This window comes from Octopus bimaculoides, chromosome 8 (genome assembly GCF_046866305.1).
Source record: "Octopus bimaculoides isolate indiv1 chromosome 8, ASM4686630v1, whole genome shotgun sequence".
NCBI lineage: Eukaryota > Metazoa > Mollusca > Cephalopoda > Octopoda > Octopodidae > Octopus > Octopus bimaculoides.
The window spans coordinates 2,375,609-2,402,763 of NC_142935.1; the positions used below are offsets into that span (position 1 = coordinate 2,375,609).

Consider the following 27,155-nt stretch of genomic DNA (forward strand, 5'->3'; position numbering starts at 1 on the left):
GTTTCGCTTGATTTATCTTAATATTCTACCGGTCACTTTGGTGACTTACTAAGTTACGGGGATATAAACAAACCAGCATTGATTGTCAAATGGTGGTGCGGACAAACACAAAGACACACACACACACACACACACACATGAATACAATGGGCTTCTTTCAGTTTCCGTCTGCCAAATCTGGTCACAAGGTTCTGGTTGGTCTGAGGCTATAGTGGAAGACACTTGCCCAAGGTACCATGCAGTGGGACTGAACCCAAAACCATGTGGTTGGGAAGCAAGCTTCTTACCATACAGCCACTCTTGCACCTATATATATATATATATATATATATATATATATATATATATATATATATATATATATATATATATATATATATATATATATATATGTGTAATGTGTGTGTTTCTATGCATGTATATAGACACAGATGTGGGTGTGTTAATATCAGTTAACAATGTAGGACAACAACTGCACTTGTCTGATCAATCTGGATATATACCCACTGAATTCTACTGTAACTGAGTGTCTTTTAGCTTATATCAGTCATTGGGTTGTGGCCATGCTGGAGCACTGCCTCAAAGGATTTAGTTGAACAAATCAACACCAATACTTCTTTTTTTTTTTCTCCCCTTTTTTAAAAGTCTGTCACTTATTCTATCAGTCACCTTTCCATGAAGCGGTAAATTAGGAAGACATAGACAAACCAACACAGGTTGTCTGGCAGTGGAGGAGGCACACACACACACACACACACACACACATTCTCTCTGTCTCTCTCAGAATTATGATGAAACATGTAAATGAATTTGTTGTAGCAAAAACAACAATCCATCTTCAACTGGTTTCCCTCTGCTCCCTATGCAGTCACCTCAACTCCCCATACAGTCACCTCAACTCCCCATACAGTCACCTCAACTCCCCATGCAGTCACCTCTTAGAATCATTCCGACTTCTGCGCTTTACACGTTGAAGCTGCAAGTATGATGACCCACGCAGATTTTATCTGGAACAGAAACTCTCACCTGTTTCTAGAGACAACAAGCTTCCAGTTAAAAATGTTCAACCTCTATTGAACATTACTAGAGATTGATTGATTTCTCAGTTCTTACCCTCTCCCCGCTTGTTTTTTTTTTTTTTCTCTTTTAAAATATACCTTTTATGAAATTAGTAAGGTAATAATTCCAATCAATAATTGATATATTTTCATGTGGCTTTCTTTGTTAATTACCAACGTGCTGTGTTTTCTGATTTCATTGCAATAATGAAAGACCCCTAATTTTCTCTTTTGTCTTTCTTTCCTTCTCTCCTGGGTCTGCAAAAATATTCTTGATACACAAATACTGATATTATCTACAAATAGAAAGCACATGGAAATAGAATGGAAAAAAATTCCTTGCCTTCTTATTTAAAACAAGGGATAAGATCAGTGTTAATGAGACTAAAATCAAAATGGTTTACTAATTAAATGAAAATATTGGAATGACTTCAGTGGTATTAGTAATGATGGTGGTGGTAGTAGTGGTAGGTGTGGTGATGGCACTGGTGGTGGTGGGGGTTTGACAGTGGTGGTAGTCATGATGGTGCTGCTGACAGTGTTGGTAGCAGCAGCAGTAACAACAACCACTCCACAAACAAACAAAGCCCCCTCCTCCATGTTAAACAGTGACAAAAGTTCAAGAATTTTTTTAGAGAATGAAACCACTTTTTTTCTGTGAGAGAGTTCTTTACCAACCATATTGGTGTCGCTGTTAGCAGACAAGTGTGCCAGGAATCTCATTTCTTCACCAAGCAGTAGAACTGTTAAAGCATAGCAGCTTTGATATGCGATATTCCAAGTTAATCTGCACCTGTAATATCATTTACAGGTTGGCACCAATCAAATTCTAATCATGTCACTGTGTTCCAGGCTGGTTTTGGTCATTCCAATCTAAATTTAGTGCACTTCGATACTTCGTTATTATTATTGTTGATTAATTGATAGTAAACATAGTTTTTGTGTGTTGTTTGTAGTTTTGAAGGATAAAATAAAACAATAACACAAAAGAGAAACATAAAAATAAATAAAACAACCACTGAAAATATACCTGTATTTATAGGTACAGGTGTGACTGTGTGGTTAAGAAGTTTGTTTTGTAACCACCTGGTTTGGGATTCAATATCACTGTGCAGCATCTTCAGCAAATGTTTTCTACTGGAGCCCCAGGTGGACCAATGCCATGTGAGTGAATTTGGTAGACAGAAACTGTGGTGGAAGACCAACACTGACGCACATAAAAACTGATAAGGACAGAAGCTGTCATCGTTTAATATCTGTTTTCCATGCTGGCATGGGTTGGACGGTTTGACTGAGGGCTGGCAAGTTGGGAGGCTGCACCAGGCTCCAATCTGTTCTGGCAAGGTTTCTACAGCTGGATGCGTAGTGGGTGCTTCTTACGTGCCACCGGCACAGGGGCCAGTTAGGTGGCACTGGCATTGACCACACTCAATTGGTGCTTCTTATGTTCCACCAGCACAGGTGGGGAGCCAGTCAGGCAGTATCAATACTGGACAATATTAATGTGGGGAGCTGTGTTAGAACACTGGACTCTGCATTACCTACCTTGAGAAAAAAACTTCATAAGGAATCATGGCACATAAAAAGCACATGATCTGTTAATGATATGGCTTTTAGTGCTTTTATGCACCATGAGTCTTTATGAGAGGTTCTCTCGGGGGTAAATAATGCAGTATTCCACGTTCTAACCAGACCTCCAATTTAAGTTATGTCGTGCTTTAGAAGATCCATCAAGCCGAGCAAAATTGCAGTCACAGCAGATACCAGTGTCATGCAAATGGCACCCGTGCCAGTGGTACATAAAAGCACCCATTATATACTCTTGGAGTGGTTGATGTTAGGAAGGGCATCCAGTCATAAAAAACCATGCCAATTCAGACTGGAGTCTGGTGCAGCCTTCCAGCGTGCCAGCCCTGGTTAAACCGTCCGACCGATGCCAGCTTGGATAACAGATGTTAAATGATGATGATGATATGTGCGTGTGTGTGTGTGTTTGTCCCCTCTTTTGACAATTGGTGTTTGTTTGTTTCCATCCATGTAACTTAGTGGTCTGGCAAAAGAAACTGATAAAATAAGTATCAGGCTTAAAACAAGTAAGTATTGGGGGTCGATGGTGTTTGACTACACCCTCCAAGTTGGTGCTCCAGCATGGCTACTGTCCTACAACTGTAAGAAGTAAAAGATTAAAGATATTTCTCTAATGTAAGATAATGTTTATTTATGTAGATATTTCTATTGGTTTTTGTGGGTGTTTTTTTTTTGTTTTATTCGTTTCTTCTTCTCCTCTGCACTTGGTTTGTTTTTTTTACAGCTCTTCACTGATATTAGAAGAACTTGTTTGTGAGTGAAGTGGTTGGTGAAACCAAGGAGAAAGATTTAATGGTAGAGGGTGGGGGTGGGGGTGAGGTGCGTGGTTGGATACCTACCAGATGCTAACAGTGCAACCAATGAGATGCTCATCTTTTTAAGTTCTGCTTTTCTCATGGTTGTCCCAAAAGTAACCCTCATTCATCTCCTCTCTGCCTCTTGTTTCTCTCTCTCTTTCTCTCCCTCTCTCTCTCCCACTCACTCTCAGAGAGAATGTGTTTGCTGCCAGCAGCTGATATGAGCAGACTAGTTCATTTATTTATAGTGATGGGGGCATGGCATTTTTTACTTGCTATCAAAATATATAGTTTATTATCAACTTGAGGTGCTCATACAGTTTTCATGTGAAGGTTTGGTGTTCTCTCTCTCGCTCTCTCTCTGTCTCTTGGATTCCTAGCTAAACTGGCTGCTTTGATTTCCAATAGGATTTCAATCAGGGATAAAAGATATGACTGGATGTATAACAACAACAATTCTTCAACCGGAGCAAATCGGAATTGTGGCGTCACTGCCACTCTTCTTGTTAAGAATTTTCTTCCTGGTTATGGCACACTTGTGGATATCACTGCTCCACACAAGGGTCTGTAATACATTATTTTGATTACATTATTTTTTTTTGGGTGGGTGGGTGGGTGGGTGGTCTTAATTCCTTCATTCTACTTTCTTTATCAACTCATAGAAAATAGATTCTTAAAAATGAGGTTTGTTGTTTACATAATAAATTATGTAACATGTTAGCAAAACAAAGACAGGTATAGATAAATGATTTCAGAGTTGGTTTGTTTTGGAAATCTTTTCTTTATAAACAAAATCTGAGATTCACCAAAATTTTCATATTTTTTTCATGTATTTTTCATTCTTTTTTGTTTGTTTTACTTTCCAAAGGAAGAAATACTTTTGTTTTATTTAATTCAGGAATTGTTTAGTTGAGTACAATAGATTAGTCTTCTGTAGAATCAGCACAAATAAAGCGGTTCTTCTACAGACAAGATACAATCAAGATTCTTTGATAATTTCTTGGCAAAAGTCTGAATATTCTTATAACTTCTGAATTCCTCTGAGCTAAAAGCTTAATCCTCTCTTTCTATATACATGTGTGTGTGTTTACACACACACACACACACACACACACACACACACACACACACACACACACACTCTTCATGTTTGTTTTTACGTTATAATAAAAACAATTTTACATTAATCTGATGGCTTACTCTATACTTTTGTAGAGTATGAATTTATCATTATTGACAGTGACTTCGAAGTTTCAGCCAGTTAAGCCATCATGTGACGATGGCTTAGCTGGCCGAAACTTCAATGGTTTTGCTGGTTGTAGCTGTGAAGTCACTGTCAGTAATATTCTTGTTTAAGAATAATAAATATATATATGTATGTGTATAAATGTATAAATCTTTCTTAGAACAACTTTAAAAAAAAATTTATATCAAGATTGTTGACTTATTAATCTTGTAAAGGTGAGTGTTTTATGAATGTAATTTAGCTTTTCAAAATAATCATAAGATTAGCAAAAAAATTTTTTTTTTTTTTTTTAACAAAATATTTTTTTTTAATACAAAAACCAGTTAATTGCAAAGTTTTCTTCTGTGAAGTTTTTTGTGTTGGATATAATTATATTTTATGAAATATTTTTTATTTCGTCTGCTGTAGTTTTACAGGCCATATCACTTCATTACTTTCAGTGCACTTTTAAGATGGAAAAACAAAACAAAGCACTTTCATGTTGGTTAGCTTTTAGAAATGTCTTGAGTAATTCTTGCTTTTTCTCTCTCACACACACACACACACACACACACACACCCATAGACACACACAAAAGTATCAAATAAAAAATGAATCTTTACAAAAGATACTAAATGCTGAAGTGAATTCTTCAAAAAATAAAGAAAACAAAACGATTGTCTAATGTATTGTGCAACCTGCAAAAAAAAGAAATAAATAAATCTAAAAAGGATTTAACAAATTGAAGAAATTCCATTGGCAAAACTGTTAGAGTTGCAGAGAAAATGGTTTTTATTATATTTGCTCCCACATATTATAAGTTCAAATCCTACCAGTGTTCCATTTGCCTTTCAAAGTTCTGGGATTGATAGAATACAGTCCCTGCATCAGTTGTGTGCCGTAATAAGGCTAACACTCCCCTCCGCCCTCCTCAGTTGCCCTTGTTTTTATGTCCTAATTTATGGAAGAGTATTTATTTGAAATACTTCAGTCTTGTTTCTCCATGCTTTATTCTAGCAAAGATATGCTTCTCTTTACATTTATGTTCAATAAAAGTCTGCTGACAAATGCCGGCCGGCCAGCAGAACGACATTTGACATGCATAAATTGTCATCTGATGAACCGCCAAAAATTCTGTGACCTTTCTGTAAAGAGGAAGTTTTTAAGTGACAATCTCCTGGATGATGTCACCCCCGCCAAAAGAAGACAAAAACTGCTGAACCAGTTCTTTCTTTTAGAATGCTGATATTGTCAAACTTAGTCGATAAGAACATTTGCTGAATATCTGTGTCTTCTATCTGCTTCCATTGTTGTTGTTTGGCGCCGAAACATATCCCTCAAATGCACAATCTCAGTGTTTTTCAAAGCTTATTTAGTTCTGCAACACTTACACAATTTCCCCAAAATTACAGAACACACAACAATAATTCATGGAAAGCTCCACCACTACCACCACCACCAACAACAACAACAACAATGTTACCTTAATTTTAATAAGACATTAAATGAAATAAAAGTTTTAGAGAGAAGTTATTTCTAGAAACAAAATGTCTAATCATCATCATCATCATCATCATCATCATATCCACTTTTCCATGAATCAAATAGAATTTATTGAGGTTTTTCTCTGGCTAAATGCCCTTTTTGTTGCTAAACTTCACCTGTTTCCAAGTAAGGTGATATTTTTGCAGGGCTGGGCAGTGAGAATGATGAAGAAGGTAGGGTTTTGATAATCTGGGTTCTGTGAAACCTTAGAAGAAAAATCTTGTTAATATTGGTCCTGAACAAGGTAGCAAGCTGGCAGCATTGGACAAAATGCTTAGCGATAGTTCATCTGTTTCTACGTTCTGAGTTCAAATTCTGCCAAGGTTAACGTTGCCTTTCATCCTCTTGGCATTGATAAAACAAGTGCCAGTTGAGCACAGGGGTTGATGTATTCAACTATCCCCTTCCCCCGAAATTGCTGGCTGTGTACCAAAATGTGAAACCAGTTTTAGTGTTGAATAAACCAGGGAGCTGGTAGAATCATTGCTATGTCAAACAAAATGCTGACATTTGATTCTGAGTTCAAATGTTGCTAGGGTCTTTCATCTTTGCTTTCCATCTTTTTGTGGTTGATAAAATAAGTACTTGAGGTTGATGTAATCAAATTCTGTCCTTCCCTGAAATTGCTGGCCTTGTGCTAAAGTTTCAAACCAATGTTGCTTCTGAATGTCTCTGTGGAAGTCTTCTTCATGGAAGCTGATGAGACAGAATAAAGATTTTGATCTTCTTTCATGGCTGTATGTTATATAAGCTGAAATATATTTGGTATGTTGGCTTCAGATTGGATTTATATCTCCCAGACAGATTTGTAGCCGAAATCTGCTATTAGAATTTGAAATAGATTTTAATTTTGTTGCTTGATAAATACTAGTTCAATGATGTAAGAGAAGAATCTTGGAGTTTATTTGTTTTTAAAGCCCGAGTAATTCTGTGAAGAGATACAAAAGATTTCTTTGAGCTCATTCGAATAAATTGAAGTAGAAATAATTCGTTATCAGTTGTTGGGTTAATCTGCTATCTGTTTATATTTAATCTTTTTTTAGTCACCTTGCTTCCCAACCACGTAGCTTCAGGTTCAGTCCCACTGCACAGCACCTTGGGCAAGCATTTTCTACTATAACCTGAAGCAGACCAATCTCTTGTGAGTGAACTTGGTAGATGGAGACTACATGGAAGCTTGTTATATATATATATATATATATATATATATATATATATATATATATAAATAAAGATCATTCTTTTACAAGAATAGCATTGACAGTGACTTGGAGCTTTGTCCTGTTTGGCATTCATTGGATTGTTTCATGAAGGTTAAGCAGGCCAAAACTTCAAAGTCACTGTCAACGCTGTTCTTGTAAGAGAATAGTAAATATATACATTACAAAAAGTATTGAATAATCTTTGTGTTTAATATAAAATTGTTTTTGTTATGACTCAGCATAAATACAAACATTAGTGTGTGTGTGTGTGTGTGTGTGTGTGTGTGTGTGTGTGTCCAACACCATTGCTTGAGAACCCATGTTATTTGTTTACATCTCCTAACTTAGCAGTTCAAAGGAGACTGATAGAAAGTCTACTCATGCCAGCATGACGTGGACATGGGATAAATTCTCTCTCTCTCTCTCTCTCTCTCTCTCTCTCTCTCTCTCTCTCTTTCTCCATCTCTCATCTCTCTTTCTCCATCTCTCTCTCCTCACTGCAAGTACTATACATGTCTACAGACATCAGCAATCATGGACCTCCATACCAAAGTCTGAAGATTCACAATTTCCCTTGGCAAAGACACAGCCACTCGTTTCCCCATTATCTTCAGCCAGTCTATGTACCATCAGCTCTGTTAGTCTTCTGCTCTTGAGAACTTACCCTTGAGACACAGGACCTAATTAACCATCAGGCAGGGGTCTGGTTCATGTGGTATCAGTGCCTGTCTACATCACTGTGTGACACACATCTTAGGACCAGCCATCCTCTGACCCCTGTATGTGATATCCACAGGACCAACTTCTGCTATTTGACCCTTAATTGGGGTCTTTGACAAATACTTTCACCGCAGGCCAGACAGTGGTAACTAAGATGTAATTCCATACTTCCCCAAACTCAGCAACTCCCAAGCTGGAGTCTTGCTGCTGGATGCAGTTGAATATCTTGCCCAAGACAATGGGATTCTCATCATTCATTGTATTTGTTAGATTTCGGTGAAGAGAACCCAAGACACTAGTGCAGTGCTTTTCTTAGTTAAAATATTAAAGTATGCTTCTCTATGGTACCTATTTACAGTTGGGCATATCAGTCTGGCTGAGATTTTACATCCTTTTCAGTTGAGGCTATCTCAGAACTGAAATACACGAAATCATTGGTAAGGTCTCCATACATCATCATCGATCATTTTGAATCCGGGTTTTGTCCCCGTTAATGGAGGTGGCTGGATCTGCCTCAATGCCATAGCAACCACCCTCACACCATTTTGCCATCTTGCCCGGTTTTGGGTGTCCTCCCTTCTCAAAGCAACCCTCTCAATCTCCTCCTCCACCTGTCCCCACTGATTTTCCTTGGTCTACCTTGTTTTCATTGTCTATTGATGTTGTTAATCCTAGTTAAACCAAATTCATTGCTTGCAATCGACAGCTAATCCAAAATCTAATTCTAGACTCTGAAGTAATTGGGTGGAATTTGATTTTTGTGACAGAGCAGTCTTAAACGTATCTTGGAGAACTCAACCCACCAAGAAAGCAGCTGAATGGAGATCTCCTGCCTGTTTTCCACCCTTATAAGGGAAAGGCACTGGTGCTTCGTGGGACATTGCTGGTAAGCTAAACAAGAGCTGGCAAGTGACCTACAACAATTGATGCCAAAGCATGGCCAGGCTTGATCAGATCGTCTGAACACAATGTCTGTAGATCAACTCATCAGAGACACTAGATGCCCCCCCCACCAAGACCTCCCTCACCTAATGCAGGACTGAGATGGATGGTATCCATGGATTAAAAATATCCAAGCAAGCTCAACCACATGATGATGATGATGATGATATGAGTCTGTTAAGAATTGTTTTTACAAGACATGTACTGATATAAATTATTGACCTGTTGGTTAATAATCTCTCCCTCTCTGGATTCTTTTTCAGTTTCTGTCTGTAAACTCCAGTATGTCTGTTTTAGCTATGGTTTTATATACACTGATTTTGTTATATGTGAATCAATGCCAAAAGCCAGTTATTTATTATTGACTTATAAAGACAAAATCAATGAAATGTTTTATATTTGAATTCAGTAATAATAAGTCTTGTTTCAAATGAGCAAAGATTAAAAGGAAGAACTGTCTGGGGCTGCCCAATCCATGCCAGCCTGGAAAAGGGTTGTTAAGTGTTGATGATGATGAGGAATTTTGTTACCTTGAGTAACAAGATTGATTCTTTGAATTATAGGAACAATTAATCAGATGACAGCTTACCATTTAATCAATTCCACTCACAAAGTTTTGAACTGACCTGAGACTATGACATAGAAATTTGTCCAAGGTACCATGTAATGGAATTGAACCTGAAAACTCATTAATTTTCAAAGTGGACATCTTAACTACACCCCTGCACCTGTGTTTGTGTAGTCTTTTAACGAAGGTGGATGGTTTATTGATCACGGTGTCACACAATCGCAAGAGCATGTTTGTGATTCCCAAAGTTGGTGGTGCTTTGTGTTCTTGAGAAAACCATTTCATTTCACATTGTTCCAGTTCCATTTTGGACAGTTGTGATCTCAGTCAATATTCCATGCCAAATGTGTAACCAGCTCTTTGAGTCATTGAATTTGAGACAATAATGTGTAGGAGATGATGATGATGATGATGATACACACATTTTTTCATCATGATTTACTTTTCTACAATTCCAGGTTTCCATACATGCCTACATCTCTGTGCATCCAGATTTTCATGCATAACCTACTTTTGTATACATCCAGGTTTCCATATTTTACTTAATCTCATCTATGAAATCTAATTTTCTTCCGTTCTTATCAACAAATTTTCTTTCATTTCTGTTCGCACCACCTTGTATCTCTTGCCAGTCTTTACATGTTTTACAACCCCACCCCGTCCCAATCATTGGGTGTTTGTCTTTCATGTTTTTTGCCAATTCTAGTTTTTTTTTGGAGGTTTTTTTTCCTCACTCTCTCTCATGTAACATTCATGTCTTTTCTGGGCAGTAAGTTCTTACTAAACTGATTGTGATTATTATTATTATTATTATTATTATTATTATTATTATTATTATTGTTATTATTATTATTGTTGTTGTTGTTGTTAGGTTCTGAGGTCAAATTCCGCTTAGGTTGACTTTGCCTTTCATCCTTTCAGGGTCGATAAATTAAGTACCAGTGAAACACTGGAGGTTGATGTCATCGCCCTGTTCCCTGCCCCCAAATTGCTGGCTTTGTGCCTTTAGTAGAAAGGATTATTATTATAATAAAAAAAATACACACACATGGATATGCCTGTGTGTATGTAAGCGTGTGTGTACTTCTCACTAATGTGTATCCTCATCCTCGTATGATGTTCATTTTCCATGCTGGCATAGGGTGGACACTCTGATAGGATCCAGCGCCAAACACCACTGCCAGCTTTGGCCACATTGTCTATGGCTGGAAGCCCTTCCTAATGCCAATGCCACCAGCACTACAGGTGTGGCCAAGTAAGTTGCAAACCAGGTTTAATCTATAATCATTTAAAAGAGTTTTTGGTGTTGAATAAAATACATATGGTATTTGTTCTGGCTCACTGTGATCTACGTTTAAATCCTGCTGTGGTCTACATGGGGTGGTGGACTTAATCCATCACCCAGTTTAACACCTTTACTGTATAGCACTTTTGCTGTTTTTTGTAGATCCTGTACTGGTGCCATGTAAAAAGCACCTGTACTGGCACCACATAAAGATCACTCACGCTGGCACCAAGCTCCTCTGTGCTGGTTCCATGTAAAAAGCACCCAGTATGCTGTAAAGTGGTTGATGTTAGGAAAGACATCCAGCTATAGAAACCATGCCAAAACAGACAATTGGGGTCAGGTGCAGCTCCTTGGCTTGCCAGTCCCTTGTCAAACCATCCAACCCATGCCGGCATGGAAAACAGATGTTAAATGACAATGATGATGATGATGACCCTATTGCTAGGATTCAGCCCAGATCTCTGGTTTAAGAATAGCTCCCACCCAGTTGCCTTGGAGGCCCTATAAAGGGTCATAGGCACTGCATTAATTTGAACAACAGAGAACAAGGAAGGTGTACTAAATGCTAAGTCAACAACATAGTGTTCAGCTGCCATATAAAGCAGTCTGCCATTAAGCTGTTACCATGGTGGATAGCTTAATTTTCATGCTTGTGTTTCATCAGGTATCATTAAGCAAACAGCATATAATTTATGAAGAATGCAGCATGAATAAAAGCTTGTGTGTATGTGTGTACATACACACATAGAACAGATACTGTTTACCAAATTCTATTCAGAACTACTGTCTTTCACTCTCATTGATCTTCAGAACAGAGTGAATTTAGCAATGTTTATCTAAAATAAGGCTTCTCGATACAGAAATTTATTAAAACCGTATTTGTTGTTGAAAAGCAGACCGTAACAGGTTTACACATGTTTCTGTAGTCCATCAGACTTCACTTGACTGTGTCATGAGATTCATTTTCCCATCATGCTCTTACATCACTCAGTAAAAAAAAAAAGAAGATGAAAGAGTCCAAGCCCGAGTTAATCTTATTCATTCAATGTGAATTAGTATTTAGGTTAATCTTGTTCGATTACTAACTCCAATGCCATGATTGCAGCATTTAACCTAATAGCAGGGGAAGATTAAGGTCATATTGGTCTTAATTAAATCCCCAAATATCTAAATTGGTTATCTTTAGTTTCTAATTAAGGGACTAATCTATAACACTGCCATGGAATGCATGCATAACATGTATGTGCATTTGTGTGTGTGTGTGTGTGTGTGTGTGTGTGTGTGTGTGTGTGTCCATAAGGTTCTTGATATAATTAGGTTTCCTAATGTAAATTATATAAAACCAGGGATTTTGAGGAGAAGGGGAAAAGGGTTAGTTATTCGTACAAGGGCATTTGCACTGCATATGAAGTGAAACCTTAAAATGAAAACCAAAACTAGGTCACAGACAAGTTTGCTAAAATCTTACTGCAATGAATGAACCACTTGAAGCTTTATGTACAATTAATTATAAATGCAATTAATTATAAATACAAACAAAATCTTATGTTGTGTGTTTATGTAAGAAGTCTTTAGTCAAATATTATTTGCTGCTCTACATTATGTTGAGTATATTGTATATATTAAAAGTATATTGTAAAATTGCTTTTAATGGGATGTATATGAAAGAGATAGAGCTATATATACAATAGCATGTAGAATACTGGGTGTAGAAAGCTGATGGCCCATAGGAGCTGGGTGTAAGATACTGTATTCTATGAATATCAATGTATATAATAATATATATGTATGAATGTGTGTATAATACTGAATTGTATAATATCAATATACAGGTACAACAATGATTTTTTTTTTTCTCCCAGAAACTTCACTTTTAAGCCTTTTCCAGATTACTGATTTTTCCAAACCAGGGGTGGTAGGTCACCTTGGTCAACACATTCTAAATTAAACGAATATTAAATTTACTTAATGAAATAAAATTCAGGTACCTGTATATTAGTATAAATTAACGCAGATTATAAAAGGTTCCAGACTTCTGATAATCACTGTTTGGAAAGTCAGTGTTGTAACTATACATATAACATGCATATATATAAATGCCTATATAATACAATATTGCATGAACATAAATATATATAGCAATGTATATATAAATGGGTGTATAATACTGTATTGTATAAATATTAATATAGTATATATAACATTATATATATATATATATATATATATATATAGATTGAGTAGATCTATGATCAAAACCTTCCAGCCATGACCATCAACATGCATTTGGGTGGGGGTGGGGGATGTTGGACTACATTATCTAACATATCACATTTTACATAAAGCAGCAGCGTATTAAATGGAGGTGATCTGGCTGCAGTTTCTATATATATATAGATGATCAGAATGTTCTACATACACTAGGCATATATTCATCAATGTTCCTCAAATCTATATACTCTCTCTCCCCCACCTTTCTGTGTGTGTATAAATATATATATATATATATGTATATATATATATATATATATGTGATATATTGTACTCTATTCTTTGTTTTTATTTGAGGCAACCTACATTGCCATTTTCCAATCTGTTCTAACATCTGTGTGTTTATTTGGTTTGTGAAGCATAAACAACATATGTCATCTACTTTCCTGCTGTGATTTCATTTTATTACATGCTGTTGCATATTCAAGTTGTCTCTCTCTATTGCCATTTGATGTTTAATAAGCATTGAAAAAACTTACGTCAAGCTTCACTTCCTCTCTAAAGTTAAATAGACACCATTTAAATCTAAACGAATTATTGCGTAGACACACACACATACATGTACTCACACACACATACACATGCCCATACTCATATATATATATATATATATAGACATACATACACACACATGCACTCTCTCTCACCATATATGTATAGATACACACATACACCCCCTCCACACACTCTCTCTCCCCATATATGTATGTGCGTGTATATATATATATATATACACACCCCTCCACACACACTCTTTCTCTCTCCGTATGTGTAAGTGCATATACACGTGCGTGCCGCCCCCCCTCACATCATGTAATAATGAAAATGCCTATGAAAACAGCTATGGTTATGTGGTTAAGAAGTTTGCTTCCCAACTACATGGCTTCAGGTTCAGACCCATGAAGTATTTTCTTTTCTGGCCCCAGGCTGATCTATTTCTCATAGATGAATTTCGTAGAAGGAAACTCAAAGAAGCCCCCTCATACATATATGTGTGTGTGTGTGCATGTGCAGCTGCGTGTTTTTCTACATTTGCACTTTTTACAAATACCGTGAGCTACATGTAGCGATGTTGTTTGCCATTTTTCCATAAATCAAATGCTCTCTTTACTACTTTGAAGACATGTGGAACAATGGTCTCTTTGCTTGAAAGAAAAGTTAAGGGTTAGCAACAGGAGGAGCATCCGTCTGTAAAGCAATACCTCACTAATGTATCCACCTAACTCACGCTAGTTTGGAGAAATAGACGTAAGAATTGAACAAACGAAAGAACAAAATCACTATTATAGCACAGCTCTGAATAAATATGTAGATGAAAATTATATAGGATATTGCTTAATATATGTATATTTAATCTGGCTGTGAAAATATAATCTGTGGATATTGACAGGAACTTTTTCAGATAAGAAAGAAGAGTGTCTGATTTGTTTGATATTTATTAATACTTATCAGGGATCACTTCTATCACCTCTCAACTGCTGATGTTAAGAACCTCTTCATGGAAACCATAATAGCAAAGATTGTAACATGTAACTGATTAAATTCTGATCACCTGCCTCGTACCATTATGTAAATTTTTTCATAAGATAGATAGATTGTTCCACCTTCGATAGGTGAAAGGTGAAGTATTAATAAAATAAAAAGAAACTAGTCAGATGCTCTTCTCTCTTATCTGCTGAAGCTTCCATGATTTGTTTTGCAGGTTATATATTTGCAGCAAGACAATATGTTTCATAAGTATTGGGCCTCACAGAGGAATGACAAAAGACCGAGACCTCTGGAGGTATGTTGTGACTGAGAAGACCTGGCAAATAAAATGAGTTCACTGCTCTAACCTACACCAGTGTTGCATAACCAGTCTACTCAAAAGTGTCTTGGATCGTCGGGTGACATGCTGTGCTTGAGACCTATTGAGTCAAATACATCAACATCAACAGTAATATCAAAATCAAATCAAATGGAAATTGTAGTGTAACCCTCTTGCTGGTAGTACATAAAAAGCACCGTCCGAACGTGGCCAATGCCATGCTGCTTTGACTGGCTTCCATGCCAGTGGCATGTAAAAAGCACCATCCAATCGTGGTCGATGCTAGCTCCTCTGGCCCTTGTGCCGGTGGCACGCAAAAAGCACCCACTACACTCTTGGAGTGGACGGCATTAGGAAGGGCATCCAACTGTAGAAACTCTGCCAGATCAGACTGGAGCCTGGTGCAGCCTCCTGGCTTCCCAGACCCCAGCTGAACCACCAACCCATGCCAGCATGGAAAACAGATGTTAAACAATGATGATGATGATTCTGTGCAGTTTCCATCCATCTATCCATATGCATGCATGCTACAGCATCATCGTTTTTTGATGTCCATCTTCAATGCTGGTGTAGGTTGGACAACTTGACAGGATCTGGTAGACTCAGGGGTTGCACCATGCTTCTGAGCCTTCTTTCGTATGGTTTCTTTGACTGGATACCCTTCCTATCACCAATGTCCTTCCTAACATCGCATAGTTGTAAAAGGCAGAAAACGTCAGGCATACGTTGAGACTCAGACCGAGCTGTTTCAGTTCTCTTTTATAAATGACTGAACCATGTTCCTGCGTGCAGGTAATCCGTGAACTTATCTATCCGTCCAAAAATCCATTTGTCCATTTTGTGTTTATCCATCTGCACACCTGTCCATCCATCCATCCATCCATCCATCCATCCATTTATTCATTAAAAGTTTTCACCTTCCTTGTATATATATCTTTCATCATTTGCTTGTTTCAGTCATTAGACTGTGGTCATGCTGGGGCACCACCTTGAGGAATTTTTAATTGAATGAATTGACCCCAGTACTTTTTTTTTTAAACCTGGTACTTATTTTTTTGTCTTTTGCTGAACTGCTAAGTTATAGGGATGTAAACAAACCAACACTGATTGCCAAATGGTGATGGGAGACAAACACACATACACCCACACATATTGCCATATGTTGACATTGTGTTATAGTTGTAAATGAGTGTCACTGTCATACAAGCAGTGTCATTCAGTTCCAATATTCTTCAACAACTTGTCTGGCCATGTGAAGCAATTACCTTGCTTGAAAACTGGTGAGGATTGGCGACAGGAAAGGCGTCCACCTGTTGGAGATTCTGCCTCAATAATCTCTGTCCAACCCATGGAAGTATGGAAAAGTAGGTGTTAAAAAATGGTTGCAGTTTTGATTAAATTCTATAGAATCCCACAAAGCCTCTCAATTCCTGCTGCCAGTTGATCTTGTGGACTATATTTTATCAGCTTTTGAAATGAAAATCTTTTAATTTGATGGACTTTTCTAAGATGGTTAGATAACGCTTTCCTTCTTTCCACCTTTTATTTCTATGTTTTATGGCAAAGCAACACTTTCAATTCAGATATTAATCACAAATTACGCATAATGGTAATTAGAAAAATGTGTTCCACTTTAAGACCTAACAGATACCATCTTCACTTTGATCTTGGAGCAGGTTTTAATTCTTGATTGATCTTGTAAATTATTGATAGAAAACTGAATATCATTTCCAAATATTGGTTCAAATTCTTAATCACTAAATCGGTCGTGTGTTCACTATCGATAGCCACTTTATTATTGATCTCATTAAATTGATAAGGAAAGAAAATATTTTCATCTATCAAAGAAAATGGTTCTCTTACCTTTTGAAGTTGTGTAGTTTTAGAATAAAATTTGCTGTTACATACATTTAAGGATTTATGGACAATTAAACTGGATTTTAACTTTTATAATTAAAATATTTTCCTCCTCTTTTCCTATGTCCCTTGGGCTGTGGGGTTAAGACATTTGTGTCCCAACCGTGTGGTTTTGGGTTCAGTCCCACTGTGTGTCACCTTGGGCAAGTATCTTCTTCTACCACCCTGGCCTGACCAGAGCCTTCTGAGTAGATTTGATAGAAGGAAACAAAGAAACTTATCTATCTGTCTGTCCGTCCGTCCATTGACCCGTATGTGTTGCAGTTGTGTACATGCGTGGGAGTGTTTATCCTTGCCTCAATATCACCCAATGGTTGTAAGCATGCCTCATTCACGACCAACATTCCAGGGAAAACATTCCTGGCCAAGGAGGAAATATTACCTTGCTTAGAAACTAGTAAGGGTTGGCGACAGGAAAGGCATCTAACTGCAGAAAACATGCCTCAATAAATTCCATCTGACCCATGCCAGCATGGAAAAGGGGACATTAAAATGACAATGATGATGATACTCAGAGCAGTCTCCTTACTCAGCATTTCATTGCTGGATCCTGTTTATGATTTGTTTGCATGTGAAGGCATGAGTGCAGCAGATAACTTTATCATACACCAGCATCTCTTTCCTGGGGAATATCAGATAGAGAGAACTCCATCATGCTAATGACTGGTATTTTTAAGACACACCACAAAAAGATATATTTCCTTTACCAAAAAAAAAAAAAAGGACTGACTAAGCACTCTTATAGACTTGCATTCTTCACATTTATTTCTTTATTTTTTTTTGTGTTGACTTCCTGAATATACCAAGATTTTCTTTTATGAAATGGTACCAGAATTTAAACCAGCAGCTATAACTTTCTGATAATAGTTTTATTTGAGTAAAAAAAAAAAGAAGAAAAAGATGGAGCCAATATCTGGGTCTTTCGGTTATTTAGTTAAGGGATAAAAGATGGACAAATATGTATGCATGGTATTGTATCATTCATATCAAATGCTGCATAAATATAACCTTATATACTTTGTGAAACATCTGCTGCTGCTGCTGCTGCTGCTACTACCACCACCACCACCACCACCACCACTACTACTGGCACTCCATCGGTTACGGTGATGAGGATTCTAGTTGATCCAATCAATGGAACAGCCTGCTCATGAAATTACCATGCAAGTGGCTGAATACTCCACTTAACCCTTAACACAGTTCTCAGGGAGAGTCAGCGTGACACAGAACGTGACAAGGCTGATCCCTTTTGAAATGCAGGGACAGATGCAACTCCTTTTAATCGGTTGAGTGGACTGGATCAAAGTGAAATAGTTTCAAGCTTAAGGATATAACAAACCCCAAGAAATCAAATTCACAGCTTTGTGACCTTGAGCTGAATACCCTAACCACTAAGCCATGTGCTAATATTGGTGGGGTCAGTAGAAAAAATGTCCCCTATCCAGTGAGAGATAGATATTTAATATACACAGCATTTCAATTCGTGCTACCATAAGTTTCATGCTATAAACTGGAAAATTTACATTTCATTCTTTTCTGTTTCCAAGCAATTTTTCAGACATAGTTGATCTTTTTTGATAAAAACAAGAAAAGGTGCTGACCTTTCTCTTACCGTCCTCTGGTCCTTTATCTTGTTTTCACAAACACCATTGTCCTTTCTTATTTCTTTGTTTTTTGACCAATGTCCTTTTGCATTTTTTTTTTCAAAACAGACCAGCCATGTTGTATATTTGAGTCTGAAAGATTGCTTACAAACACAAAGCATGATAAATAATCTCACCAGTTTATTGTGTTTCCACAGCATGAAACTAATTGTAGCCTGAATTCAAATTCTGTGTATATTTCTTTTGTTATTGCCCTGGTCAAACCATCCAACCCATGCTAACATAGACAATAGATGTTAAATGATGATGATGATTATATATATATATATATATATATATATATATATATATATATATATAGAGAGAGAGAGAGAGAGAGAGAGAGAGAGAGAGAGAGAGAGAGAGAGAGAGAGAGAGAGAGACATGTATATGTGTGTTTGTGTTGTCCCCCACCACCACTTAATAATAGCTGTTGGTGTGTTTATGTCCCCATAACCTAGTGGTTCAGCAAAAGAGAATGATAGAATAAGTAACAAGCTTAAAAAAAAAAATATTTACTGGGGTCAAATTGTTTCAATTGAAATTCTTCGGTGTGGTGCCCCAGCATGGCCACGGTCTAATGACTGAAACAAGTAAAAGATAAAAGAGAATGATACAGAATGTCTGTGAAATATCCAAAGATATGCAATGCCAAGGCCAAAGCTAAGTTGATAATCCATGTCTCTCTTTACTGTATACCCTCAGCTTAGTCTCTGCTTTTTTTTGCTTGTTTGTTTTTATTATTTGTCAATCTCCTCTTCTGAAAGCTGTATTAATCAGATGTTTCACAAAAGATCTACCAAATGTTTCACTGTATAATTGATGCCATTCAATTTAATCATGCTGTGCATGTCGGGGAGCTGTAGGCATCTTTCCATTCAGCTTTGTCGAGTGCGTGATATTTATGTCACCAAATTAAAGAATCGAGAGTCTTTTTTTTCTTTAGATCAAAGTTGTTTGTTCCAGCCTTTAGCATTCAGATTATTCTATCAAATGTTCATCATCATCATCATCATCATCGTTTAACGTCCGCTTTCCATGCTAGCATGGGTTGGACGATTTGACTGAGGACTGGTGAAACCGGATGGCAACACCAGGCTCCAGTCTGATTTGGCAGAGTTTCTACAGCTGGATGCCCTTCCTAACGCCAACCACTCAGAGAGTGTAGTGGGTGCTTTTACGTGTCACCCGCACGAAAACGGCCACGCTCGAAATGGTGTCTTTTATGTGCCACCCGCACAAGCCAGTCCAGGGGCACTGGCAATGATCTCGCTCGAAAATCCTACAGGAGCCAGTCAGGCGGTACTGGCAACGGCCACGCTCAAAATGGTGCATCTCATGTGCCACCCGCACAAGAACCAGTCCAGGGGCACTGGCAACGATCTTACTTGGCTTGCCGGGTCTTCTCACGCACAGCCCATTTCCAAAGGTCTCGGTCCGTAGTCATCGCCTCGGTGAGGCCCAATGTACGAAGGTCTTGCCTCACCACCTCAGCCCAGGTCTTCCTGGGCCTACCTCTTCCACGGGTTCCCTCAACTGTTAGGGTGTGGCACTTTTTCACGCAGCTATCCTCCTCCATTCTCACCACATGTCCATACCAGCGCAATCGTCTCTCTTGCACGCCACAACTGATGCTTCTAATGTTCAGCTTTTCTCTCAAGATACTTACACTCTGACGGGTTCTGCATATTTATTCACATTGTTTCCATTTAGTCCTGCATTATCTCATAGCTTTTAGACTTTGATGATTTGGTTGTTTATTTTGAGAATAGTATTATAAGGTGTGAGATACTGGATCTGGTCAGATGCTAAAGGGTTAACTCCAGATCAGCTCTGATTGAGCAGACCTTTGATCAAAGATGCTCTAATTGTGACCATCCAGGGTTGTGGAGTGAGAACAAAAAACCTTGACTCCGACTCTTCTGCTATTGGCACCCCCAACTCTGACTCCTCTGTATGTAAATAATTGTGGTCTATATATCTCATAAAGCATATGTATAGGTGCAGGAGTGGCTGTGTGGTAAGTAGCTTGCTTACCAACCACATGGTTCTGGGTTCAGTCCCACTGCATGGCACCTTGCACAAGTGGCTCCTACTATAGCCTCGGGCTGACAAAAGCCTTGTGAGTGGATTTGGTAGACGGAAACTGAAAGAAGCCCGTCATATATATATATATGTATATATATATATATATATATGTGTGTGTGTGTGTGTATGTATGTATATGTTTGTCCCCCCAACATCACTTGACAACCGATGCTGGTGTGTTTACATCCATGTCACATAGCGGTTTGGCAAGAGAGACCAATAGAATAAGTACTGGGCTTACAAAGCATAAGTCCTGGGGGTCGATTTGCTTGGCTAATGGTGGTGCTCCAGCATGGCCACAGTCAAAAGACTGAAACAAATAAAAGAATACGCTTGTACTTTGAGTGGGCCTATAGGTTATCACTGGTTTATATTAAAGAATAAAGATATTGCTAGTAGTTAGTGACTTTAGGATCAGAGCTAAGTGGCTGCCAAGAAGACGACCAGCTTGGAGGAGAAGGGTATGGAAGCTCAAAGATCCTGCAAATGGACAGAGATTTAGAGACCTATTACTCGAAGCCTTTGACGAAATAGAGGGGGATGTAGCTTCACACAATGTAGAGGACAACTGGACTTTTCTACGGGACAACTGGACTTTTCTACGGGACAACCTGCTGAGGGCCACCGACGAGATCTGTGGTTGGTGCAAGGTCCCTTCTCGACCCAAAATAACGTGGTGGTGGAACAAGGAGGTAGACAGGGCTATTAGACAAAAGAAACAGGCTTGGAAGGACTGGAAGAACGGTGGTAGCAGGGAATTGTACCAATCTGCCAGAAGGGAAGCTAGGCGACAGGTTTATTTAGCCAGAGGGGAAGCAGATAAGAAAAGATTTGCCAATGTTCTGCGCCGTGAGGACCAAAGACTTGAGGTATTTCGTGTCGCAAGACAGTGTAGGAGAGAGAATAGTGATGTAGTAGGAGCGAAATGTGTTTGCATGGATGATGGTACGCTTGCTCTAAATGAGGCTGCAAAGAAAGAGGTCTGGAGAAGCCACTACGATAGATTGCTTAATAAAGAGAATGAATGGGAGAAAGAGAGTCTGCCGTATGTTGACTCAACAGAGGGACCAGCTATCCGAGTTGACAGTACCATGGTAGATAAAGCAATTAAGAGTATGAAGACAGGGAAAGCCCCCGGCCCATCAGGAATCACTGCAGAGATGCTCAAAATATCTGGCAGTGTCGGCTATAGCCTAGTCACCCGTATTACGAACCAGGTGATACACGAAGGAGTCATACCCAACGACTGGTGTAGCAGCATCATAATCAACTGCTACAAAGGTAAAGGTGACGCTTTAGATACAAATAATTACAAAGGTATCAAGCTTTTAGATCAGGTAATGAAAGTCACGGAAAGGGTCATAGCGCAACTGCTTAGGGAGCGAGTCAGCTTAGATGAGATGCAGTTTGGTTTTGTGCCTGGGAAAAGCACCACTGATGCTATATTTCTGGTAAAACAGCTTCAGGAGAAATACCTAGCCAAGGATAAACCTCTGTTCCTGGCTTACGTTGATATGGAGAAAGCCTTTGACAGGGTCCCTCGATCTCTCATCTGGTGGTCAATGAGGAAACTAGGGATAGAAGAATGGTTAGTGAGAGCTGTGCGAGCCATGTACAGAAACTCTGTCAGTAAGGTGAGGATTGGCAGAGAGTACAGTGAAGAATTCCGGGTGGAGGTAGGGGTCCACCAAGGTTCTGTCCTCAGCCCCCTCCTATTTATCATAGTCCTCCAGGCTATAACAGAGGAATTCAAGACAGGATGCCCCTGGGAGCTCCTCTATGCTGATGACCTTGCACTAATTGCTGAGTCACTATCACAATTAGAGGAGAAGTTTCAGGTATGGAAGCAAGGACTAGAATCGAAGGGCCTTAGAGTCAACCTAGCTAAAACCAAAGTCCTCATAAGTAGGAAGGCAGACAAAACACAAACCCCTTCAGGTAGATGGCCCTGCTCGATCTGTAGAAAAGGAGTGGGAAGTAACTCTATAAGATGCACCCAGTGCAAGCTATGGACACATAAGAGGTGCAGCAATATCAAAGGAAGGTTAACTAGGAAGTTAGTTTTTGTTTGCAGCAGATGTTCTGGAGCTATAAATACTGGAAATGTGCAGAAAACAACTTCTGCCACATTCCAGGGAGAAAAACTAGAAGTGGTTGATAGCTTCCGCTATCTTGGTGACCAAATTAGCAGTGGAGGTGGGTGCGCTGAAAGTGTAGCTGCTAGAATTAGAATAGCCTGGGAAAAGTTCAGAGAGCTCTTACCTCTGCTGGCGACAAAGGGTCTCTCTCTGAGTAAAAGGCAGATTGTATGATGCATGTGTACGAACAGCCATGCTTCATGGCAGTGAAACATGGGCCGTGACTGCTGAGGACATGTGTAGGCTCGCAAGGAATGAAGCCAGTATGCTCCGATGGATGTGTAATGTCAGTGTGCATACTAGACAGAGTATCAGTACCTTGAGAGAAAAGTTGAACTTACGAAGCATCAGTTGTAGTGTGCAAGAGAGACGACTGCGCTGGTATGGTCATGTAGCGAGAATGGATGAGGATAGCTGTGTGAAAAAGGGTCACAGCATAGCGGTTGAGGGAACCTGTGGAAGAGGTAGGCCCAGGAAGACCTGGGATGAGGTGGTGAGGCATGACCTTCGAACATTGGGCCTCACCGAGGCGATGACTTCTGACCGAGACCTTTGGAAATATACTGTGCGCAAGAAGACCCGGCAAGGCAAGTGAGACCTAAATCTAAGGCCCAGCCAGCCCACTTATGCGTACCTTCCTTCCTTCATTGGACACTAAATTCCAAATTCCACTTGTGAAGACCTGTTGAGGCAAGTGAAATCGAAATAGATTGTTGCCGTGCCCCTGAACTGGCCTTGTGCGGGGCCGTCATGGGATTTTCGAACGAGATCGTTGCCAGTGCCCCTGGACTGGCCCATGTGCAGACAACACATGAAATCTTTCGAGCAGGATCGTTGCCAGTGCCCCTGGACTGGCTCATGTGCGGGCGACACATATCTCTCGAGCGAGATCGTTGCCAGTGCCCCTGAACTGGCTCATGTGCGGGTGACACATGAAATCTTCCGAGCGAGATCGTTGCCAGTGCCCCTGGACTGGCTCATGTGCGGGTGACACATGAAATTTTTTGAGCAGGGTCGTTGCCAGTGCGCCTGGACTGGCTCATGTGCGGGTGACACATGAAATTTTTCGAGCAGGGTCGTTGCCAGTGCGCCTGGACTGGCTCATGTGCGGGCGACACATGAAATCTTTCGAGCGGGATCGTTGCCAGTGCCCCTGGACTGGCTCATGTGCGGGCGACACATGAATCTTTCGAGCGGGATCGTTGGCAGTGCCCCTGGACTGGCTCATGTGCGGGCGACACATGATATCTTTCGAGCGAGATCGTTGCCGGTGCCCCTGGACTGACTCTTGTGTGGGTGACACATGAAATGTTTGAGCGGGTTCGTTGCCAGTGCCCCTGGACTGGCTCATGCGCGGGCGACGCCCCTGGGCCGGCTCTTGTGCGGGTGACACATGAGGTTTTTCGAGCGGGATCGTTGCCAGTGCCCCTGGATTGGCTCATGTGCGGGCGACACATGAAATCTTCCGAGCGGGATCGTTGCCGGTGCCTCTGGGCTGGCTCTTGTGTGGGTGACACATGAGGTTTTTCGAGCGAGATCGTTGCCAGTGCCCCTGGACTGGCTCTTGTGCTGGTGACACATGAAATTTCTTCGAGCGAGATCGTTGCCGGTGCCCCTGAACTGGCTCTTGTGTGGGGTTCTGGGATTTTCGAGCGGGATCGTTGTTGGTGCCCCTGGGCTGGCTCTTGTGCGGGCGACACATGATATCTTTCGAGCGAGATCGTTGCCGGTGCCCCTCGACTGACTCTTGTGTGGGTGACACATGAAATGTTTGAGCGGGTTCGTTGCCAGTGCCCCTGGACTGGCTCATGTGCGGGCGACGCCCCTGGGCCGGCTCTTGTGCGGGTGACACATGAGGTTTTTCGAGCGGGATCGTTGCCGTTGCCCCTGGACTGGCTCATGTGCGGGCAACACATGAAATCTTTTGAGCGAGATCGTTGCCAGTGCGCCTGGACTGGCTCATGTGTGGGTGACACATGAAATCTTTTGAGCGAGATCGTTGCCGGTGCCCCTGGGCCGCTCTTGTGCGGGTGACACATGAGGTTTTTCGAGCGAGATCGTTGCCGGTGCCCCTGGGCTGGCTCTTGTGTGGGTGACACATGAAATGCCTTGAGCGGGACGGGATCGTTGCCAGTGCCCCTGGACTGGCTCATGTGCGGGCGACACATGAAGTCTTTCGAGAGGGATCGTTGCCAGTGCCCCTGGATTGGCTCATGTGCGGGCGACACATGAAATCTTCCGAGCGGGATCGTTGCCGGTGCCCCTGGGCTGGCTCTTGTGTGGGTGACACATGAGGTTTTTCGAGCGAGATCGTTGCCAGTGCCCCTGGACTGGCTCTTGTGCTGGTGACACATGAAATTTCTTCGAGCGAGATCGTTGCCGGTGCCCCTGAACTGGCTCTTGTGTGGGGTTCTGGGATTTTCGAGCGGGATCGTTGTTGGTGCCCCTGGGCTGGCTCTTGTGCGGGTGACACACGAGGTTTCTCGAGCGAGATGAGCGTGGCCTTTGCTAGTACCGCCTGACTGGCCTTCGTGCGGGTGACACGTAAAAGCACCCACTACACTCTCTGAGTGGTTGGCTTTAAGAAGGGCATCCAGCTGTAGAAACTCTGCCAAATCAGATTGAAGGCTGGTGTTGCCATCCGGTTTCACCAGTCCTCAGTCAAATCGTCCAACCCATGCTAGCATGGAAGGCGGACGTTAAACGACGACAACAATACGTACAGACATATATATATATATATATATATATATATATATATATATATATACCTCCTGACTTGCCTTGTAGGGTTTTCGAGCGAGATTGTTGCCAGTTCTGGGATTTTCGAGGGGGATCGTTGTTGGTGCCCCTGGGCTGGCTCTTGTGCGGGTGACACATAAAAGACACCATTTCGAGCGTGGCCGTTTTCGTGTGGGTGACACGTAAAAGCACCCACTACACTCTCTGAGTGGTTGGCGTTAGGAAGGGCATCCAGCTGTAGAAACTCTGCCAAATCAGATTGAAGGCTGGTGTTGCCATCCGGTTTCACCAGTCCTCAGTCAAATCATCCAACCCATGCTAGCATGGAAGGCGGACGTTAAACGATGATGATGATGATGATGATGATGAGTCAGAGTTAGTATTGTTTTACTGACTCTGATTCCAGCTACCCCTTAATTGATTCTGACTCCAACTCCACAGCCCTGTGACCAACCAGTTTTTTTCTTTCCAGTTATGGTGTATCTAAAACTACATTTATTAAATGGATTCTTTTTTTATTTTTTAAGAGGATTTATTGTGATTTGTAGAAGATTTAGTCAATATTCACAGTAGATCAAGTAACTGCAAAATGGCTCCTTTGTGGAACATTGAAGACTATGGAAAATGACAAAAGTTAATAAAAGATTCTAGCCCATCATTTTGAGTTGAGGAATTGTTTTGGCTTTTGCAGAGACAAAATAAGGAAATGTAACGATGATCAAAAGGAATTACCTATTCTTCATAGTTGCGTCTTTTACTCCTAAATGATATGGCTGCTCTGATGCTATGTCATTTTATATTGTCGACTTAGAAATATGATTAATTTGTCTTAGAAAATATCTTGAAGCATTAAGAATTTTTATTGCTAACCGTTTTGTTATCATATTTCTATTGAACTATTGAACACCATTGCCTTTGTTTCTACTAATTTTGAAAATAATGGAGAATTTAGTTAGATAACTTAGACATTGTTAAGCTGCTGTTTAGCACAGGAATTAAACATGAAATTTCAAGGAAAGGTTTTAATTTAGATCCCTTTAAAATAAGTTTATATTACAAAACCAAGGATAGTTTGGAGTAGGCTGGCATCAAATGTGTTGACCCTTTTGTGAGCATGTTTCTGTTGAAATACACTGCGTTTCAATTAATTTTTAAAAAAAATAATAAAGAATTTGATAAAATTAACTCTCTCGTTATTAAACTGGTGTTTGGAATATAAATTAACATGAAATTTTGAGGGAAGGTTTTAACTGGAAACTTTGCATCATAGTACTAGGGGCAGTCTCAGATGGTTTGGTATTAGAATGGTTAAATAGGCAGAAATTATTTATAGAGTGCAAATACAGTTTAGATAAAAGAATTACCTTTTTTTTCCCCTTGTGAGAGACATTTTTATTTATTTAAAAACCTCTTTTAATGGATCACCTTTAATTTTTATTTTCATTTTTGGTTTTTAAAAAATAAATTCATGAATATATTCAAAAGGCCGACAGCTCAGATTTAGCATAAAATAATAAAATAACATACAATAATGAAATAACATAAAATAATCAATGCATTGGTTTTTGTTAATGTAGCTTGACTGCACATTTGCATAATTATTGCTGGCTTGTAGAC

The 27,155-nt window shown here is 39.8% G+C and overlaps 1 protein-coding gene across 10 annotated transcripts in view; it reads left to right on the top strand.

The window, feature by feature from the left end:
* The window catches only part of LOC106872656 (dystrobrevin beta), a 310,067-nt gene that overhangs the window by 110,393 nt on the left and 172,519 nt on the right, over positions 1-27,155 (top strand). The window contains exon 1 of one of the 10 annotated variants that reach the window (XM_089356013.1): positions 3,615-4,005. The exons of 6 other annotated variants lie outside the window; for them this stretch is intronic. In XM_089356013.1, the coding sequence (XP_089212139.1) occupies positions 3,882-4,005 (124 nt within the window). In that variant the 5' untranslated portion in view covers positions 3,615-3,881. Of the gene's footprint in view, positions 1-3,614; positions 4,006-27,155 lie in introns of those variants that run through there. 3 more of the 10 variants (XM_089356019.1, XM_089356015.1, XM_089356020.1) reach the window with 3 other exon arrangements.